This window comes from Neophocaena asiaeorientalis, unplaced genomic scaffold (assembly GCF_003031525.2).
Source record: "Neophocaena asiaeorientalis asiaeorientalis breed wild unplaced genomic scaffold, Neophocaena_asiaeorientalis_V1.1 scaffold1, whole genome shotgun sequence".
Lineage (NCBI taxonomy): Eukaryota > Metazoa > Chordata > Mammalia > Artiodactyla > Phocoenidae > Neophocaena > Neophocaena asiaeorientalis.
This window is the reverse complement of record NW_020171981.1, coordinates 5,786,494-5,802,695: the sequence shown is the minus strand read 5'-3', so window position 1 is coordinate 5,802,695 and position 16,202 is coordinate 5,786,494. Positions and strand designations below refer to the sequence as shown.

Here is a 16,202-nt window from a genome sequence, read left to right as displayed (position 1 = left end):
TCACTGAGGCAAAAGGAAGGGGCGTCAACATGGTTGATGGCGATGTGGGAGGGGCTGGGGTGCACCCGGCTGGACAGGGCAATTGGGGTAGGAGCTGAGTGGGGTGGACGGTAAGGGAATTCAGAACCCCCTGAAAAGTGAACATCGCACGTTTGCTCCAGCCGGGCTTGGACCTAGGATACCCAGCCTCGACCCAGACCCACTCCCGGCACTGCCCCGTGGCCACGCCCAGCGGAGCCCAGGACCTGCCCCATGGTTGCCCCACCCCTGCCACACCGGTGCGTAGTACGCGCCCACTCCACACCCTCTGGCTCCACGTGCCTGTACCCATTAGGTTGGGGCAGTACCTGGCTTCGGTCGGCACCAGGGAAGGTCTGGCAGCCCCGACCCTCCCTGAGCCCCAGGACAGTGAGAACAACCAGGGCAGAAGAGCACAGAAGGGCCTGTGAACCGCAGCACCTGCCTGCTGGCCTCCCTCGTTTCCTAAGAATCTGACAAGGGGGGGACCTGGAAGGCCAAACTGGGGGGAAGGGCTGCCTTCTGAAAGGATTCCTGTGGGGGATGAAGCCATAGCCGGTTGTGAGGCCCCGTGGTACCTGCTCCCACCTCCAGTGTGGGAGTGGGGTCGGTGGGGTTCCCCAGGCCACCCCTTCTGTTCTTGCACAGCTCTGCGAGAGAAGACAGCCTCCTCCCCCTCAGCCCAGATCCCATTGCCTGCAGCCGTCAGCTCCGCAAAACAAGCCTGCTTCCTCTTCCACATGACAGCCCTTCAAATATTTGAAGACAGCTCGCCTGTCCCTGCTGAGCCTCCTCTTCTCCTGACTAAACATCCAGGTTCTTAGAACGATTCCTCAAGCGCAATGGTTTCAAGTCCCCTCACCATGCTGGGAGCTCTCTTCCACCCAGAGCCGCCCTCCCCGTTCACAGCACGGCTCCCAGAACAGAGGCCAAGAGCAGATGGCCTCCCTCCCTACCCCGCCCAGGGGCAGGCTCCAGCCCTCCACTCCTCGCCTCCACCTGCACAGCCCCTGCTGCCTCCAGTCAATCACACCCCTAATTACTGAGTCCGGTGAATGCCCGGGGGCCCAGCCCACCCCCTGTGTGTGACTTGTCCCTCCAAAAAGGCCTTGCCCCCATCTGATGCTCATCACTCATTTAAATCCTTTAAACCCCACCTCCTCTCAGAAGCCTTCCCAGACGAAACACACCCAGCTCAGACCCTGCCCCTGCCCTGGGCAACCTCCACACTCAGAGACTGTATGACATTCACTGGCTTTCACGCTCCAAAGAGACCCCCACATTGGTGCATCTCCCTCCTGTCCTCCTCCCTGCCATGCAAGCTAGCAGCATGGAGAGGAGACCGAACACGGGGTGGGAGGGGAGGAAGGCAGAGGGTCCCCAGCCCAGGGACCGTGCCCTTGCCCGTGTCCCTACCTGCTCGTGGTATTCAATGCCCATGCTGAGTGTGTTGACCAGGATAGCAATCATGATTCCCCGACCAAAGTACTTGCTGTCCACAATCTTCCGAAAGGTGTCACAGACCAGCCTCCAGAAGGCCAGCACGGAGTTGGGCTCCACGTCCAGCCCCAGGCTCCGTCGACGCCAGCTGTGGGGATTCTGGCGGTCACCGTGCTGGGCGTCCTGTGTGAACTCATAAACTGCCTCGCTGTCTGAGTCAGGCATCTCGTGGCCGGCGAGCTCCACCTCCCCTGCCCCAGTCCGGACACAGTAGGGACAGCTGTCTGGGCCACAGGCTCCACTGTCTGCCTTCAAGCAAGGGCTGGAGATCTTGCAAGAGCTTTGGCAGGCGCCTAGGACAGGAGAGTAGAGGTTAGAGACTCCAGGGTTTCCAACTTGGGGTCACCCTTCCCTCAGAGTGTGTATAAAATGAGTAGGGGAGTTTGGGATTCTTTCAGTGATGGGGGTGCTAGGCACTTGGTGGGCAGGGGTGCTGAATGACTTGCAACGTGGGCAATCCTGAGTAAGAGAATGCCCCCAAATGCCAATAGCATCCCACTGACAGTCACTGCTGGTTGTCCTAGGGTTCGTGCAGTTGACCTAGGAGCCTTCAGGAAGGAGCCTAGACCATCTTTCCTTCCCAGGGAAGCCGGCCCTGCATTAACACTGCTTTAAGTAGCATTTTCCAAGGGATCCTTAAGACACACACCCATACATGTGTATTCATGTATGTTCTCACACCAGACACACGCACATGTGCGCTAGACACATACTCGCATACATACATGTACTGTGTACACACGCATACAGTTTAGGAGTCACATACACACGCACAGCCAAACACAAGTGTGCACAGACCCATACATATCACACGGTGCACGTGTGCCAGGCATGTGCACACATGGGCGTGCATACACACCGGACAAGAGCACCACCCCGTGTGCACGGACACGCACCTATACACGTCAGACACGTGTGGACACATGCACATATGAACACCAGACGTGTGCGTGCAGACGGGCACACACACACACACACACCCCAGACTGCGCATGTTCACGTACATGGTGACCTATCCCAAGACGCCAATGTCGATTTAAATACAGCTTTGACCATAGACTGTGAGAGCTGAAAGAAACCTCAGAGACTACCCAGAGGAAGCATGGATTCGAAGACGCCTGGCTCGGGGCCCAGCCCTTCCGCCTGCATGCAGGAGCACATCGGTAAACACCACTGACAGCTATGATGGTCCCAGCCCTGCCTTTTACACAGAAGGAAATAGAACTATGCGTGTGTGCGGCTGGCTGGCGCCCCTTGGCAGGGTAGTAGAAGAGCTGGCACAAGAACCCTTCCCACTGCATTCTGTGATGGCACCTTCCTGTCCCAGCCCACATTCCCACATAACAGCCCACAAATATCCCACTTCTCCCACGTGCCACATCCTTCCTGAAACACAGGCCCTGGGCTTCGGCTACAGTGAGTCTGTCTGTGGAGGAGGGTGTGCCACCCCTGCCTGACTGGGGGATGCCCCCAGGTGCAAGCATCTCCCTTCCCCACGACACTGGGTGTTCCACCCATCAGCCTAGCAGCCCCTGAGGACTTTCTGCACCAAGCCCCAGGTCTCCCTACGGGGACGGAGTGACACTCACGTTTCCAAGAGTGACCTTAGCATGGGACGTGGTGCTGTGCTCACCTCAATCACACACCATTTCCCCTCTGAACCTGCAACAAGGACTATAGAGCGTGGGCCTCAGAGTCAGAGGGCCCTGACTCCGCCCCTCACCAATGGCACAGCCTCGGGCAAGTCACACAACCTCTCGGAGCCTCCTTTGTCTCATCAGTAAAATGGGGATGATAAAGTTTATCACTTAAACTGATGAGAGGCTCCAGTGGGGTTTTGCCTGAGAAGCCTGTGACAGGCACACAGCAATCCGTCAACAACTGCAAACAGCATAGAGCAGAGCACATAGCACGTGCTCATTACATGACAGCTGTTGTTATTTACTACAGTGTAGGAATTACGATTCCCATTTTAACAGATGAGAAAATTAGGGCTCAAAGAAGCGATGTGACTCGCTGAAGGTCCCAACGCCAAGAGTGGCAGAAAGGGAATCCAAGCCCTGTCCTTCTCACTCCAGACGCCCCAGTCCTGGCTGGGATGGGATATCACCCGGTCCCTGGGTGAGGGGCACCAACGTGCCTCCACCCAGAGTTCTCACCTGTACTCTGTGTCTCCAGCAGCTTGTGCATAGAGCTGTAGGGCCTGGGTGGGATGTTGAGGCTGGTGAGCGTTGGGGGTCCAGAGGTGGGGGCCACCTCCATTAGCGCCTTCTCTTTCAGCATCTCTGGTGGAGGGCTGGTGTGCATGGTGGGGTACACCTTCCCACTGCCCACGGTCCTGCCCGATGCTTCAGATGGCGACCTGGGAGGGGGTGCCTGGCAGCGGACTGGCTCCAAGTGGCAGTCAGCGTGGTAGAAGCTGTGCACAGACTCTGCACCCCCCGGAGGGCCCCCGGAGAGGGCGAGTGTCGAGGGTGGTGGCAGCGCAAGCCGGCGAGATCCATTAGCATCCTTGTCCTGGATCTGTGGGCTGGCCCGGGGGACCCGCAGTGTCCCGTTGCCCAGGTGGTAGTGGTGGTGATGGTGGTGGTGATGGTGCACCAGGTGGTGGACAGACGGACGGCGGTGGGAGCGAGGGCAGCTGCCGCTGGGCTGGGGTTCCTGGCTCCCGCGGGGAGCTGGGCTGCTGAGCAGCCCGGCCCGCACGCCCGCTGCCCGGGAGACCTGGGCCAGCCTTCGGGCTGCTTTCCGGAGGATGTACACGAGGTACTTGAGCAGCTCCTCATAGCAGCTGCCCGGCTCGGAGAAGCTGGCCAGGGTGCTGGCGTTGGAAAGGAACCGCACGCGCTGCTCCCGCATCAGCTGGCTCTCCCGTTGCTTGGTCTCTGAGAACTGCGTGGCGATCACCACGAGACACAGGTTGATCATGAAGAAGGAGCCCACCTGTGGGGGTGGGGACAACAAGAGGAGACAGCCTGAAGGAAAGGGAGTCACAGCGCCGGCCACCGTACAGACCGCTCCCTCCGCGCCAGGCGCTGGGCTCGGTAATTGTCCAAGCACCATCCTGTTTTATTCTCAGAACAGTCTCAAGAGGGGGCACCTTTATTGTCTCCATCTGACACGTGAGGAAACTGGGGCTCAGAGAGGTTGAGGAATTTGCCCACGATCATTCAGCTCACGCACAGCAAAGCTTAGACCTGAACCAGCCTCTATGGAATTCCAAGGCACTGCCATCGATCAGGAGGTTACCTGGCAAGGATATCTCCCAAACTCGCTGCCCCTAATCATGCCCATCCTCCGAGATTCTGAGCACCCCCTCCCCGATTCCCATTAGGAGTTAGGTAAGGCTGTGGAAATGACTGCTACCTTGGGGACGTGGGCTTTCACTTTGGGTTGCGCTTCTGAGATCTTGGCAAAAACATTGTTCGCAAAACTCCTGCTTCTAGTCCCCAGTCTAGCTGCGGAAGCTTGAGTGCAACCCTTAACCACGGGACCTCAGTATCCTCGTGACCACTGGCCTTGGCCTTTCCCCTCCCCCAGCTGGGTAATGGGCTGAACCCTGAACCCTGCAGACTAGCCAGTTTGCCACTCTGACTTGGCCACACTCCCCCATCTCCACCTCCATGCCTCAGTTTCCCCCGGGGCTTCTGGGGTGGCAATTCCTTGGATAACAAACCAGCATGAAGGTTATGAATATTTATGGTGACAAAGCAGATTTTTCCCCGAGCTTGTGTCCTAGTAATTATGATAATTAGCTGCGCTAGTGTGATTCCAGAGAGCTGTTTGGAAAGATCTTTCATGGGGTGTGTGGGAGGGTGGAAACGAGGCCCCTTACCTCTCTGTCTGCTTCCTTCCCACTCCCCAAGCCCAGGGAGAGCTGAGTGGTGAAAAGATCCCGTGAAAAGGTCACGAAACCACTTCCCAGAGGTGCTGGCCTTGCCACCCAGGTGATGGTGGGGGGAAGGGAACAGGCCCCTACCCTTCCATACCAGGAACGGTTGGGGGTGGGGCGCCGTTCTTTCTCAGGGACACCTCTCACTCACCGAGAGGTCTTTATTCTGACTCTCTGGGGCCTGCCTAAGTCCTGAGGAGATCTTAGTCTCTTTCTCTCAATATCTGTCCCTCTGTCTGGCTCTGTCATTGGCCTCTTGGTGACACGGAAAAAGGGCTGGATTTGGAGTCGGTAGCCTGGGGTTGAATTCTCAGCTCCAGTGACCAAGCCCTCTGAAGCTCAGAGTTCTTATTTAGGAGATGAGGCCACAGTCCCTGCACCTGCCACCTCACAGGGGGCTCTGAGGATTAAGCAGGCAGCAGACGTGACAGCGCACTTCAGCAGCGACGCTCAACGCAGCAACACTAATCCACAGCGCATGCAAAGCACCTGCCGGGGTCAGACAAATGAGGAGATGTCAGCTTCCTCATCTGTAAGATGGAGACAACAGCAGGATCTTGGTGAGGATTAAATGCACCAGCACATAAAAAAGTGCTCAGAGCAGGGACTGGCACATAGTAAGTGCTGAGTAAATATTAGCTATAAGTGGTAGCAATTAAATTATTAATCATGAACGGTAGTGATTAAATATTGCTACTTTTTGCCTCTTGTCTTCTGTCCTCATAAAGTCTTGGAACTTCTGAGCTGGAACAAGAGATCACGCAGTGTTTCTCAACACCAAATGATGGGAATTTGGGGTGGAACAATTCTTCGTTGGCAGGACTGTCATTTCAGGGTGCCTGTTATCTACACCCTACCCCCCAGCAAAATGCCGGTAGTGCTCCCCTAGTTCTTGTAAAAAACAGGACCACCCTTTGCCATTTCCAAATGCCCCCCTGGGAGAGGCGGCATCACCCCGGGTTGACAACCACCCATTTTAATGATGAGGAAACGGATGCCCAGGGTGGGGCTGGGGGGCCTCATAGGGAATGACTTGCCCAAGATTTTAAGTGTTAGTAAGTGATAGCACTTGACCTTGGATTACCTCCGGACTCCTCATGACAGGTGCCTTCTGCCTGTGTCTCTATGGGACTTTTTCTGAGAGCTAGAACTTCAGACCAAGCAAGTCCCCTCTCTGGACTCCCCCCCACCCATTTCCCCAGGATCCCCCATTCCCGCAGGGGCCTGAGGAATCACTCACGATGATAAGGAGGATGAAGTAGATGAAGTTGTAGAAGGAGTGGGCATCCATCACAAAGTACATGATGTCGACCCAGCCCTCCAGCGTGATGACCTGGGGAGGTTGCAGAGGGGCAGGCTGTTTCTGGGCCCCCTAAAGCCTCCTGCAGTCTCCTCTAGAGGTCTTGACCCCATCCCAACCCCAAGGACAAGCGCTCCAAGCCGGGACTGTGTTCTGGGAACTCTCCCGGTGCCCAGGCTGCCCCACCTGGAAGATGGCAATCCAGGCATAGCCGATGTTGTCGAAGTTGATGGCGCCCTTGAAGGGGTTGTGCTCCCCTGCAGAGCAGTTGGTGTAGTACTGGTTCCAGTTGACACAGGTAGTGTTGCTGGAGCTGTTGTAGGCCTCGTAGTCCAGGCCACAGGGCGGGCCGCCACCCCCGTCCCCGCGCAGTGTGGGCACACTCCTGCAGGAGCGCATGCCGTTCTCGCGAGGCTGGGAGCAGATGAAGGGGTTCTCATCCTCGTTCTCGGTCTGGTAGTAGCGCTCCAGGTCCACGCTCAGGGGGCTGCGGAGGAAACAGGGATGAGGCTGAGAGCAGGGTTCTCGGGGGACAGGGCCCAGGAAGGGAGAGCTGGGTGGATGAACTGAGGCACACAGGGCGAGCACTGGGAAGGGGCAGGGATGCATGGGTGCAGAGGGGGTGCGCCAGGAGCATGCAGATGGAGGGTGAAACTCCAGAGTCGGGACGTGGGAAGTCTCCATCCTAGAGCAGAGGCTCCCAACGTGGCTGCACTTTAGGCTCACTGAGGAGCTTTTAGAAATCCCCACGCCCAGGCTGAACCCCACACCCATGAAATCGAAATGGGCAGTGGGGAGAATGAAGGCCTTGCCGTTGTTTAAACTCCCCAGGTGACTCCAGTGTGTAGCCAAGATTGATAACCAGATATGTCACTAATAAGAAAACAGATATGTCACCCGCAACAGGAACTGAGGGAGGTCCCAGCCCCACAGCCACTCCCAGGTCACCTCCCGGCCCACGTGCCACTCACAGGCTGAAATTCTCGGGCAGGAAGCATCGGTTACGAAGCAGCCCTGCCCACAGCTGGACGCCAACGATGCCAAAGATGAAGAAGACGAAGAAGCACAGCAGCAGGACGTTGCCCAGCATGGGCAGCGTGTCCAGCAGCAGCGTGACGAGGATCCGCATGCCTGTGGGGGCAGAAGCCACGCTGGGGGTGCCAGGCTAGCCGGGCTAGGCTGGCTGCCAGGGGCCTGGCAGCACTCCCAGAGGGGGCCACCGGGGCCTCTGAGGCTGAGACAGCCCTGCTCAAGCTGGAGGGAGACCAACAGACATTGCTAACTCTGCAGGCAGCCCTCGCAGCCCCTAACCCCTACCCACTATCCCTCTTGGCCTGCCCACACCAGTCAGAGCACAGTACCACCAAGGACGAGCAGGGTGGCCGCAGTTTCCAAAGCATTCTCCAGCACCGCATCCCACTTAACTCTCCCAACTTCATCACGGAGCTGATATCACCTCAATTTGCGGACGAGGGTTGAGGCTCAGAGAACTAACGTGACTTGTCCAGTACCACAGAGCTGCTAAGTGTAGGTGCCAGGACTTGACAGGCTCTCTGCTTCTGCATCCCACTCCCCAATACACACACGCACACACACACACACACACACACACACACACACACACACACTCCCACCCTACATCCTAATCACCTGACCTTTCTAAGTTATAGACGCCAAAGTCATTGGGGAAACCAAGGCAGAGAACTCCAGGAAGGGTGTTAGCAGGCAGGAATTTCCCTTTGAGAGCCAAGCCCTCCGCAGGGGCCAAGATGCCCTGCACTTCACCATGGGGCTGAGCCCCCTCCCTGAGTCTAGTCTCTGCTTGGTCCAGATCCTCACATCAGGACCTGAGGACACACAGGGGGCCGTCAGTTAACAACCCCTTCCACGGGGAAAGCCACCACAAACCTGCCCCTAAGATGCTGTTAGGGATACTGCCCTCCCTCCCCACTCCAGATCTAGGACATCTAAACTAGCTCCCAGGCCACCAAACCCTTGTCAAGCACACAGACCTCTTGGGGCTAGTTTCGGCCCCCAAAGTGACACTCGTGGCCCCCTGACCCCTCCAGGGAAAAAGCTTCTAAGCAGCTGCTAACCACTGCTCCTGGTGAGCGAAGTGGCCCTGCCCCGCCCCTGCCACTCAGTCCCTCTCCTCTCTCCCCTCTCCCAGCCCCCTTCAGCTCCTCTGTGCTCCAGCTGAGATCAATTCCTCAGGGTTTGCATTAAGGGAATTACACCCGTAGTTAGACGCCTATAAATCTGCCAGCGATCACCTAGGGCGCGAGAGGAGGGAAGACATGCCTCTCATCTGGGGTTCCTGTTAACACCAACAGACACCAATGCCTGGAGGACACATTGAGCAGCTCTGCCCACCCAGACACTAACACATGTGCATTCCACACACACACACACACCCCACAGGCACACAGAGCAGACACTGAGCCCCAGAAACATGCCCCCACCCCCACCCCACTCCTGGGATGGCAGCAGAGGCCATCTGCAGCTTGTGTAGGTTGGGGAGTTGCAAAGGGGGCCTGAGAAAGGGTGGGGGGCGGGATGCAAGGGGAGCTGGAGCTGCCAAAGCCTGGCTGGTTCAGAGACTAATGCGGTTTAATTTAGATAATTGTCCCAGCAGTCAGTCGCTGCAGAGGCTTGGCAGGGTGTGGGACGAGGAAGGGGACACAGCGGGAGGATGAGGTGTGCAGCGGCCTTGTCTTGAGAGAAGTCATGCTCGGTGTGGCCGCTGCTGTCTCACCAATGAGAACCAGACCGCATGAGAGGCGGTTCTGGCTAGAAAAGGCCATCCCACTTTGCACCCACTCCTCCTGGCCTGCCAGCCTCTCCACCCTGCTTCCACCGCCCCTATTCCACCGGAGGGAGAGTGATCTAGCTGAAGGGAAGGGGTCATCTGAGACATTCCTGAGACTCTGACCTAAAATCAGGCTGAAATGAGGGAGAAGGGGCCGCAGCCCGGGTGGGGGCTCCCTTGGGCTCCAGCGACCCAGCTCCCCACTGAGCCCTTGTCTCAGGGGGCCTGCCTCAGTGTTCCAGGCCCGCATGAGGCCTGTGAGTGGCCAGGAGGTAGGGGTGGGGTCTGAGATTCCCATGTCTCCTCTTGGGGTTCTCCACCCAGGGGCCGAGGGCTGAGGGGTCACTCACTGGGCACCCGGTTAATGGCCCTGAGCGGTCGCAGCACACGGACTGTCCTGACAGCTGAGAAGCTGACGTTCTGCAGGTCCAGCGAGTACTCCAGCATCCTGCAGGGAGGGGCCCAAAGGGAGGCCCTTTGAGTCTGAGGCCGCCGTGGGGGTCAAAAGAGGTCAATGAGGAATCTTGCTGTGGGGGGGCAGGAATCCTCCCCCTCCACCAAGGGACCCTGAAAAGCCAGCTCTCTCCCTGGGGGCAAGGCCACCCCTAAGCCAAGGACAGACTCCTTATCAGAGAATGAACAGAGGAGGGTGTGGATGGAGGGGCCTTGGAATTCAGAGAAGTACTGGCTCAAGCGCTATAGGACAGCCCCGGACCCTTGGTGGACAGCCAGGGAGAACGTAGCACTGTAGATGGGCTGGGGGAGGGGGCCGGGCCTAGAACTGGCCCTGGGGAAGGGACCGATCTGATCCGTCGCTCTCCTGCTCCAAGCCCAGGCCCTCACCCTGCAATGACGATGAAAAAGTCAAGCCGGTTCCAAGTGTCTCCCAGGTAACACTTTTTCCCAAAGATGCCCAGGGCCACCATCTTCACCACCATCTCCACAGCGAAGAAGGCAAAGATGAAGTCGTCAAAGGCCTGATGTGGGGACAAGAGGCTGCTGAAACTGAGAAAAGGGTGGGGGAAACAGCCCCCTACCCCACCCCCACCCCCTCCTCTGGGCTCAGGGCCTCTCCAGAGAAGGTGTCAAGGTTATAAAAATCAGAAGCTGCCCCCTCCTCCCCCCACACACATGCTCACCTGAAGAATCCGGCAGCGCTGGGAGTCACAGGCGATGTCTTCACACGGCCGGAACATGCCCAGGGTCACACAGTTGAGAAGGATTACCAACATGCTGATGCGCTCAAACCAGGTACCAGGCGGTCAAGGAAACATCTGGCCAGGGTGGAGTTGAGCCCGGGCCCCCACGCCCTGCCCCAGCACCTCCCACTGCTTGACCTGCCAACCCCATCTGAGATGTAGCCAGGTGTAGCCGGCTAGTCCCAGCTCGGGTCATCTCACCTCTGTTCCCAGCTTCCTCTTCTGTAAAGTAGGAAAAGCCACAAATACCCTGACTATTTGCACAAGCCATTTGGGGGATGAAATCGATCGTGCCTGTGGAAATGCCAGGCGCCGAGAGTTCGCTACTGAATCTGAATCTTATCCTCCCTACCTCACAGGGAAAAATGTGAGAAGCAAATGAGATAATGTATGTGAATGTGTGACACAAACCTAAAGTCGGATCATGCTTGCCTTACAGTTTACCAAGCACTTTCACAGCATGTCACATTGGATGCTCACAACAGCCCCGAGAAATATCCGGGCTAGATCACCTTCTTCCCCAGAACCCAAGGAAACTGAGGCCCAGAAGTTGTGTGCTGAAGGTCACAGGAGAGACCCAGATGAGACTGAGTCTTCCAAGCTTCTGATCTGAGATAGCAGCTTCCATAGCTGCTCAGGCTGCAGGGAAGGGGTTGTCATGACCGCACTGGCCCCAGACAGACAGGCCGAGGCAGACAAGCGCCACAGAACTGGAGCCTCGGGCTGCCTCTTCCCCAGCCAGCCCCTGGCTTCTCAAAGCCCTCACATGGCCTCCAGACACATTCACACAGTTAAATAATGAGGACCCACTACACACCAGGCCCTGTGCTGGACGTAAGCCCGGCCCAGCCTGTGCAGAGCAGACAGTAAGTACCCTGTATACAGACCATGCCACCATCACACCTTCTTATGGCTTCCAGCAAAGCCCCACCCTCGACCAACAAAGACTCTGTTTTGCAACAAGGGGGAGAGAGGGGTCTTTCTAAACCCTGAGTCTTTCCACAGAGTGGATTTCATTAAGGGGCTCACTTCCAGCCCATCTACAGGAGAATGTAGAAAATGGCCTCTGGACCTTAGAAAGTTCTGGGCACCAGACTCACAGATAAGTGACCAAGCATCCTGTTTTCTCAAGGAAAACATGAGAGGGTTGGGGAAGAGTAAAGAGGTTAGAAACAAGCAGAGAGTGGGCGGCCAGGGGAAGGAGAAGGCCTTGAGGGTGGAGGTAGGGAGGGTGTCATGGCAGCCCACAGCACAACCCACCAAGCCAGACTCAGTGAGACAGAGAGCGCCCAGAGCAGATGGAAACTTCCTGTCATAACTCCACTTCTAGAGTGAGAAGGCTTTGGCCAGGGACCCAAGGACTTACCTTGAAGCTGATCCCAGCCATACCCCATCTCTGTCCTGAACCTCAGACCACACCCCCTCTCCGGGAGCCCACACTCAATCACCTCAAAGCCCTTCTACCCCCTCCTGTCACCCAGGCCCTTTTCCCTCAGACTCACATCCCTTCCCACCAGCAGGTACCCTAAATCCCCAAGGCACTACAATTTCCCTAATCTTACATCCTCACAGGAATAAGAGTTAAAAAAAAAAAAAAAAATTCTAGGCTTTTGGGGTAAGTTGATGGAAGGGGGAAATAAAAAGAGCTCTGTTTCCATGGAGCTGTTTTCCTCAGTGGAGCCGGAGCCCAGTGGACCTATCCCCAGAATAAGGGTCAGCCAGGGGTCAGCCTGGAAAAAAGGGGACAGGGAGGGAGCTCCTTTGGGACCATCGTCTGAAAAGGGAAGGACACGATTACCTTCAAGAACTGGCCTGCTTTCCCCAACCTAGCCCCCTCCTCTCCTCTATAGGGAAGAGGGTTCTGGAAGGGACCCATATGAGCAGATGTCTCTACATAGGGGCAGGTGGGTAGTTCTCCTGGGAAGAGGGGCTCCCGGGACAGCTGTTTGGACCCCTGTAATGGCAGTGTCATCTGTGCCCTTGTCTCATCTCCCTCGCTGAGGCACGGGCACTCTGTTACACCCAAGCCCCTACAGAGCTTTGAGTAGTGCCTGGCGTGTAGCAGATGATCAATACATGGGACGAGCGAATGAATGAAGAGTCAGTCAGTCAATCAGCCTCCCTGCCTAGAAGCCAGATGTATCTGCCCATTCATGTTTTCCTACCTTGTTTGCTTCAATAGTGATGAACCGATGATGGGTGGCGGTGGGGGGAGGAGTGACACCATAAAGGTGCTGTCCCTCTGTCTGTCCCCACCTTACACATGCTCACACTGAGGCTTCTTATAGCCAGAGTCTGCCTCCAAACAACCCCACCTCCAGCTCTTGACCACAGAAGCCCCTTCTCAAGAGCCCTCTTGGCGATTCACCTTACTCCCGGGTACATCCTGCCGCTCTCACCTCTCCCCTTCCCCTATAGGTAAACATAAATGGACAGGGAAAACACCAAGGCACAGAAAAATTTGGGACAATCTGAATTAAGGAATAATTAATGAGGCGGGGGGGTGGGGGTCTTTAACCCTTCTCAGGGTAGGGCTCATTTCCTTGGGAATATGGCCGTATGTCACTGTGCCATGTTCCTCTGTTGCCATAACAACAGGAAGATGTGTCACCAGGTGGTGTGGATTTGTTGCCATGGTAATTAAAGGGACCCCCCACACACACATATGGACTCCCCTTACCCAGGCTGCTGTCTTGTCCTCACACAGGGAAGGGTAAGCGGGGAGACTCACAGGTTATCAGGTTGGGGGGGAACCATGTGACAAATCCCCATGGCAACCAAGGGAATGGGGGACATTGGTTGCCATAGTGACTATGAGAGACCTGTGCAGTCACATGTCTACTGTTGCTATGGTGACTGTCCGGGCTGGAGTGGATCCCAAAGGGGGAGGTGGGTAGGAGAAGGGAGGATCTTTCGTCTCCCCACAACCCACCATCAAAAGCAGAGAAAAAAGGAAATGGCAGGGTGAGGAACCCCACTTCCATCCCTCCTCCTCCTCTCCCTCCAGGAGAGAGAACTAGAGCATGTTATCTGAGCACTTAGTCCTCTCTGTGGGGCTTTATCTAGAGCCCTTGCCTAGTTGGGCAGCTATAAGGGAGAGGAAGGTAGAAAGAGGAGGGAGGAGGGCTGGACCACCTCCAGGGGCGTGGGGGCTCAGGGCAGAGCATGACGGAGAAGGGAAGCAGGCCCCCCAGCTGTCCCATTCTCTGCTAGGAGCCCGCTAATCTGAGACCTAAGAGCGCTGAAGAGGTAAAGGGCCTGGACCCGGGAGTCCTGGCCTCCTACTACTCATTGGGAAGGTGGGGTGCTTGCCTCATTCACCCCCGGAGAGACTGGTGCTTATGGGATTCAGCGTTCCCCAGAGTGGGGTGAGATCTAGGGGCTCAGGAGGGGGCTCCTGCTAGGGAGGCTGAAAAGGGGATTCCCCCAGCTGAGCACCGCCCCCCCCCCACTCAACTCCCACAATCCTGTTTCCCGGTGGTCTGCCCGCTGCAGACCGCTCCAGAGTGTGGGTGTGTGGGGAGGGAGGTTTCCAGCTGAACTGAAAACTGCAGCCCGAAGAAAGGCAGCCAGCCCCACCCAGAGACAGAGACGAGAGACACAGAGACACAAGAGAGCTGGAATCTTTGGGAGGGGAAATAGGCCAGAAAGCTGATTCAAACGTCTGTGACTCTGTGTGTGTGTGTGTGTGTGTGTGTGTGTGTCTGCGTGTGTGAGCAGTTGTGTCTGTCGCCATCCTGGCTGAGGCAGGCAGGGCGGGGTGAGAGCTGGGGCGGGAGCAGAGGCAAGGGGTGAAGGGGGGCTGTGCGGTGGGGGTAATCCCAGGAATGGCTCCAACTGGCACTCTCCATGACGGGGAGTCCCCTGACAGTTCGGTGGAGCAGAGGGTGTATGTGGCCGAGAAGGAAGGTGGGCCTGGACAGAAAGGGTGCCAGGAGGTGTTCTGGCTCCCTCAGCCCAGTTCAGCTTTCCAGCCCCAGCCCTTCTCCCCAGAACTCCCTCTGGAGAGCCTTGGGTTTGAAAATGAGAGGAGGGAATTGGTGAGGAGACAGGAAGAACACCCCCCTTCCATTTCCTCTGAGGACCAAAATGGAGATTTCTCCCTAGGTAAGAGAGACAGGGGAACTTGGGACACTGGGACAGTGGCGAGGAAAGCTCCAGAGAGTCCGGGTGCCCCCTCCCCTCCAGACACACACACTCTCAGAAACACACAGCAATCACACACTCACACTCACTTCTGGAAGCCATTAGGGCTCCTGCTGTTCAGGCCTCCCCCTTCTCCTCCCCCCACTCCTGGCAGGCTCCCTTCTCCCCCTCTGGCCCCCTTCCCACTCCCCCTCTCGGCATCCCAAATGCCAGCCTGTGATTTCCAAATGAGAAAAAGCTGTGCTGGGCTCGGAGCTTGGAGAAACTCCTACACAAACTTCCAGATGTGACACAACAGCCCGGGAGGGAATGCTTAGGATCTCCTTCCCGGGAGGGGAAACGCACTCCCTCACACTTGAAGAAACACATGCTGCAAAGTCCAACACACTCCCTCCCCTATAGCCTGGGGGGAGGGGCCTTTCTGACTCTGACCATGAACCCCCAGTCTCCCCAGTACCACTTCCGAGCCCTTCCTTCCTTTTGCTGCCATCCCTCCCTCCCCAACACACACACACACACACACACACACACACACACACACTCACTCACTCACTCACACACCACTTCCCACCTGGGTCTAGATCTCCTCTCTAGGAAACCTGGTTTCTTAAAGAGGCTAAGAGAGGAAGGGGCCGAGAAGCACGCCAAGAAGAGCCTAACTAGCTTCAGTTCGTTGAGGGGAGGTATCCTTACGTCCCTCAGGCCCAGAGGTGCAGCCAAGGGAAGCCTCGCAGATACCAAAAAGAGAGAGGGAAAGACTGAGGTCCAAGAGTCAGTCCAGAACCCCTCTGGCAGTGAAAAACATAGGTTCCCCTTGATACATGGGTGTGATGAGAGTGGTGAGGGCACATCTTAGGCAGCCCCGTTGCCAAGAAATTGTTCTCCACCCATCCTCAGCCAATCCAGGCTCAGCGGGCTGTCCAGACCCAGTGATGCTAATGCCCCTTACCCCAGACTCCCACCACCCTAGAGGTAAGCCTGCTCCCCCACTCCCAAGATGAGCACTGGGCCTCCACCTCTCTCCTGTCATTCCAGCCCTCTCCAATTGCCCCCCTCAGAACACCTCAAGGAAGGAATCTGACCCCAAACCATCCACTAGCACCTGAAGATAGAGCAGGTGGGGAGATGCTAGCCAAGAGGTCTGTGTTGTTTTGGAGGGAAAAGAGAGAGGAGATTTCGCTACACACAGTCCCCCACCACCACACACACACACCCCCGGGGGGCTCCTGAGAAGGAGGGGACAGGTCTGGTGCTTTTTAACATTCATGGAGAGAGTGGGTGATTAGCAGCAGAGAGGAGGGATGCCCCGAGCCTGTTCTTTTCAGAGACATTTGTTCC

At 56.8% G+C, this 16,202-nt stretch overlaps 1 protein-coding gene across 28 annotated transcripts in view; it reads right to left on the bottom strand.

Moving 5' to 3' along the window:
• CACNA1G (calcium voltage-gated channel subunit alpha1 G) overlaps positions 1–16,202 on the bottom strand; it is a 62,264-nt gene that overhangs the window by 44,246 nt on the left and 1,816 nt on the right. For all 28 annotated transcript variants that reach the window (XM_024743746.1, XM_024743814.1, XM_024743754.1 and 25 more), the window contains exons 2-9: positions 10,659–10,770; positions 10,363–10,496; positions 9,870–9,967; positions 7,682–7,841; positions 6,897–7,197; positions 6,651–6,743; positions 3,678–4,461; positions 1,435–1,811 (exon numbers count right to left, since the gene is read on the bottom strand). In XM_024743746.1, the coding sequence (XP_024599514.1) occupies positions 1,435–1,811; positions 3,678–4,461; positions 6,651–6,743; positions 6,897–7,197; positions 7,682–7,841; positions 9,870–9,967; positions 10,363–10,496; positions 10,659–10,770 (2,059 nt within the window). The remainder of the gene's footprint in view (positions 1–1,434; positions 1,812–3,677; positions 4,462–6,650; positions 6,744–6,896; positions 7,198–7,681; positions 7,842–9,869; positions 9,968–10,362; positions 10,497–10,658; positions 10,771–16,202) is intronic.